Source organism: Penaeus monodon, chromosome 20, assembly GCF_015228065.2.
Source record: "Penaeus monodon isolate SGIC_2016 chromosome 20, NSTDA_Pmon_1, whole genome shotgun sequence".
NCBI classification, from domain to species: domain Eukaryota; kingdom Metazoa; phylum Arthropoda; class Malacostraca; order Decapoda; family Penaeidae; genus Penaeus; species Penaeus monodon.
Window position 1 is genome coordinate 17,356,326 of NC_051405.1, and position 2,056 is coordinate 17,358,381.

Genomic DNA, 2,056 nt, shown 5'->3' on the forward strand with positions numbered 1-2,056 from the left:
TTCGAGACACACACGCCCTTACACAGCAAGCTCCAAAATACAATGAAAACCCCGAGAGAGAACACCAGCTACATATGAGAAAAGGTTTATGAACTTAGGAAAGAAACCTATGTGGAATTACAGCTGCAAGATAGAAACCTTCAAAGAAGTTCAGTCACAGGAGAACACCTAAAAAGATCTTAACTCACGGAAGGGATACATAAAAAGAATTTTTTCATAGAAAGGAAATCTTAGAAAAAACATTTACAGAAGAGGAATCCTAGATAAACTATTTCATTTACGGAAAGGGAATCCTAGAAAGCACTTCACTTAAAGAAGAACCTTAAAAGGGCCTTTGAATCCTAGACAAAGAATTTCGTTTACAGAAGAGGAAACCTAGAAAGAGCTTCAGCTACGGAAGACGTCAGCACCATCCTTACCTGAAACCTCTCCCGTTCTTCCGCTGGATCTTGACGAGGGCGATGCTGTTATCGTACTTCCCCAGCTCTTTGTACTGCTCATGAATCCAGACTTTGTCAATGTCGAATTCCTGGAAGCGAAAGACGACCCTCGTGAAAGGGATTTTGCCTCTTGATAAAATTATGTGGTCTACCTTTTATTTGTTCATTTACTTATTAATTATTTTTGTAACGTTGGCCTTCCTGATAAGAGGACAGTTACGAGGACTCATAGAGAAAGAAGAAATAAATAATAAGTAGCCTTAAACAGAAATCCCAAACCAGAACGGAGAACAGAACGCAAATCAGAACTAGCAGAAATAAGAGGAGGCAGAACTCACCTCCTCGAAGCTGGTCTCGACAAAGTCTACGTTGAAGTCGCCCGCCCTGACCACGACAGAGTGACTCCCGTACGTGTCGAAGCAGACGGCCGAGGTGAGCACGTGGTCCTCCGTGATGATGGCGCCTCCGCACAGCGCCTTTCCGAACCTCAGCTCCTGAACGCAGACGTGGGCATATGAAAATAAGGTGACGTGGTATATAAACAGCGACTAGGGGAGAGTTCCCAAACTTTTTTACTCGACCCACAATGGAATTTTAAATTTTCTATCGACGTCCTAGTTTTTAATTCAAAGAAGTTCAATCACAGGCGAAAACTTAAAAAAAAATCTTTACTCACGGAATGTATACACAAAAAGAATTTCTTCTACAGAAACGAAACTTTAGAAAGAGTAGTAGTAATAGCAGTAGATAGAACTTTAACCTGCGATGAAGGAGGAAGCTTGGTTGAAGGTAGTGTTGCCAGAGCTTCTGAAATTTCTGAAGATGTAATGAAATTTTTACCCATTGTCCGAATTTCAGAAATTCATTAGAATAATATTCTAAAATATAGCTGTGTTTGATTCTTCAGATTTTTACAAATTAGTATTGAGATTTTAAAACTGGAGCCTTGAGTGGGCTCTTCACCCACTCCCCCCAGTAAACATTCACCGACTCCCTTTCGACCCCCTGGCTATTCATCGACCCCTTGGATGGTCCCGTCGACCCCTGTGGGTAGATATCAACCATTTTGAGCAAATCTGGTCTAGGGCACCATAGTGTCGAACAGAAGAGGCATGAACACGCGTACACTTAGAAGACCTTTCTAAATGTTATCGCATAGTTCGAGAACAATATATGCGGCTTCGTCATTGGCCACAACTCCAGCTACTGGGGAGAAGAAATTAGTGCTTCTGAGTGTATGTGATCAACAACATGCAGTTATACCTGGTATACTGTTTTCGTTGGGCCGCAGAAGCGGGAGCTCTGTCCTCTTACTTCCTCGTGCTATCCCTTAAATGGACTGGAAGAATCCTCGTTGTAAAATAATTCACCAAGCATAGAATTTCACTTTTACTCATGAATCCTGCTACAGTATATGTGGATAGCCGCAATGCTGACGTAACCAAATGCATCAAATTTACTAATATGATAACAATATGTATTGTTGGGTTCTAGGTTTTGTGGGTAGCTGTGGGCGGGGAAGCTAACATGTATGACCGGTGAGGAAAGGTGTATAAAATTCCAGTAAACGCAATTATATATTATGAAATGGGGAACGAAGGAGTGGCGTATAAAAT

At 41.5% G+C, this 2,056-nt stretch overlaps 1 protein-coding gene across 1 annotated transcript in view; it reads right to left on the reverse strand.

Moving 5' to 3' along the window:
• Positions 1 to 2,056, reverse strand: part of LOC119585657 (plasma kallikrein-like) — a gene marked incomplete at its 3' end in the record, with an annotated part of 8,811 nt that overhangs the window by 2,984 nt on the left and 3,771 nt on the right. The window contains 2 exon segments of the mRNA XM_037934332.1: positions 420 to 529; positions 779 to 934. Of these exon segments, the coding sequence (XP_037790260.1) occupies positions 420 to 529; positions 779 to 934 (266 nt within the window).